The sequence below is a fragment of the Teleopsis dalmanni genome, chromosome X (genome assembly GCF_002237135.1).
Source record: "Teleopsis dalmanni isolate 2A chromosome X, ASM223713v2, whole genome shotgun sequence".
NCBI classification, from domain to species: domain Eukaryota; kingdom Metazoa; phylum Arthropoda; class Insecta; order Diptera; family Diopsidae; genus Teleopsis; species Teleopsis dalmanni.
Genome location: NC_051848.1, coordinates 98,580,298 through 98,582,865, shown reverse-complemented (window position 1 = coordinate 98,582,865; position 2,568 = coordinate 98,580,298). Strand labels below are relative to the sequence as shown.

Genomic DNA, 2,568 nt, shown 5'->3' with positions numbered 1-2,568 from the left:
ACTTTAAATAATATGTTAGTGTGCGTAACATAATCTCAACACTTTCAAAATCTAACCTAATATAATGGGTAACATAAAAAGTGTTCGTCTATTTCTCACTAGATGATGTTCATATTGAAATTGAAATTGTTTATTACAAGCTTTTGCAGTCTGATGTAGTCGTTAGTTCGATCCTTTATTACTCGCAACTCAAATGCTTGAACAAAGCAATCAAGAAAAAGCGACCAGAATTGGTCAACAGAGAAGCAGTTGTGTTCCATCATGATATGGCCAGGGCACACGCGTTTTTGATCAGTTAAAACAAATTGACGAGACTTCGTTGGGCACTTTTGTATGCAAAGCCCGCATTTTGTACACTTTGTCTACCACAGTTACCACAGGTTTTTGCATAACTCTCTTGGGAGTAAAAAATTGGTCGACCGAAGAGCTGCAGAAAGTCATTTGGCAAAATTTTTTGCCGATAAGCCTTATTTTAGATTTTGAAACAGAACTTCAAAAAAAGAGGAATAAAATGTGGATTGATATTTAGAGTACTATAATCATCAATTGATATTGAAATTGTTGAGGGATTGGCATTACCACTGCATAATCTACTTGTTTTACAATTTCCTAGTTAATTTCCGGTACTTATTTGCCTTCGTAATATTTTCCTTTATATTCGTTAATTATCATTTATTTATTTTTGTTCTTGTTCAATGGCCGGCCCGAAACATCGTTGTCTTAGGGTATTTAGTAACTGCTTTTAAGACACACATTCATATATTAGCATATTGTATACTTATATATAATATTACAATACTCCAAATCCTCTTTCCCGTTCTTCACTCGTCTCTTCTCCAGCATACTCGAGTTTCTGCTTTTTTTTTGGATTTGCTATTTTTGGTGGGGTTACTCATTTTGGTTGAACATACGTACATCAAAAAAACGCTGTCAAAGCTTTTTGGTTACAGCTTTTAACAGTTGTTTTTGTTTGGGAGCTTTGGCTTGAGAAACGAAACATATTAGCTAAGAATTACTTTTGAAACGAAACGCTCGAGCAAACGGGTCTTTTAGTTATCTAGGATATGTTGGCGAAAATTTTCAATCAGTACAGAAAAAAACAGTCATCGTTGAGGTCGTCGTAAAGAAATGGCAGCCCATCAATTTTACGAGAATAAATTTACAAATTTTCATAAAAATCACATCAAATTATTTGCTGTTTACATGAAAACAGCAAATTTAATGCAAAACGCGAACGTCCTCAAAAGGTCGCTATAAAGACGCGAACGGACGCGAACGGTGCGAACGGACGCGGTCTCAGCGGTCTCAGCGGTGTCAGCGGTCTCCGTTAATAATTATTATTTAAGCCGTGTAACGCGAAAATTGAAGTTTTGGTTTTTATTTATTAACTCTTCTGTTTCTGTTCCTACTCCGGTTTCTATATTTCCATTTCTGTTGGGGACTGGTTTTTGCTTTGGTTTGGATTCGTTTCTGGGATGTTGTGCGAACCAAGTATTTTGTAACAAGCAACAAAACAACAAAAAAAGTGTTAATAAAGCAGTGCGATAATTTTTATTTTGGCCAAGTTAAGAAGGAACATTTTATGAAAAACTATACTGAAATTTGTTATGAGTCGAACATTTATTATGCTTTTGGCCATTGAGAAGTAGACGGCAGAAAACAGAAGTTACGCATTTTTTACATGAATTTTATTTTTGTGGCGTGGAGCTGAAACCAAAACCGAAAAAAATACACTCGTATATTTTATATCCTCAAAACTACACTGACTACACGGAATACACTGCAAGAAAAATACAAGGTAATGTAAATAGCTATAGGTTTGGGTGAGGCGGCCACAGGAGTGCGAGGGTTGTGTGAAAGTTTGGAGGAATTTGTTATGTTTGGGTGGGTTGTGGTGGGTTGTGGTATTTCTTAACAGTTCTTTTGTATGCTTCTTCCTCATAATTCGGAATTAGTTCGGAAAATTCACAAAGAAAAAACATTCATTGACATAACAGTCGAATGCGTTCGATGTGGTAGCTGGAATGCACTCCTCCGTCTTTGACATGTAAAAGCCAAAAATTGTGAGTAGCGTTAGTAGCATGGCACTGTGATTGTTATTGTCTTTCCTAATGTTGATATCGATGTTGATGTCGACGTCGATGTCGATGGTAAATATTTGGTACCAAGAAAGGACATGCAAAATTGTTGTGGGCTATAGTTCGCTCGTTTGTCTGCTTGAAAAATTATTATATAATAATAAAAGTGGATTTCATTTCTCATGCACCCATTCCTTCCCATCCCTTCCTCGCATTTGCGCACATATGTTTCCAAAGAAATTCATTGCATTACTTTATGGAACTAATGGATGTGGTGTATGAATGGTAATAATCCGTATATGGTGTGTGTAATTTGATTGAAATATTCGAAGCGGCAAATCATCTGAAGTATTTATGAAGTCTTCGATAAGCATTGCAATTTAAAATAAAAATCCTTGATATTAGAAACTATTATGAAATTATAAAAAAGAAAATATATCATATATAATTGGGCATTAATGAGTAACATATTAGGTAAAAATTAGAAGAT

The 2,568-nt window shown here is 35.0% G+C and overlaps 1 protein-coding gene across 1 annotated transcript; it reads left to right on the top strand.

Moving 5' to 3' along the window:
* Positions 1-1,084: 1,084 nt before the first annotated feature.
* LOC119687306 lies at positions 1,085-1,792 on the top strand. Its single transcript, XM_038101581.1, has one exon. The coding sequence runs from the start codon at positions 1,129-1,131 to the stop codon at positions 1,255-1,257; it is 129 nt and encodes a 42-aa protein (XP_037957509.1). The 5' UTR covers positions 1,085-1,128; the 3' UTR covers positions 1,258-1,792.
* Positions 1,793-2,568: the final 776 nt, after the last annotated feature.

Bases quoted from the DNA above. Each gene is read 5' to 3' on its own strand.
- LOC119687306 (XM_038101581.1), top strand. From the start codon at position 1,129: ATGGCAGCCCATCAATTTTACGAGAATAAATTTACAAATTTTCATAAA.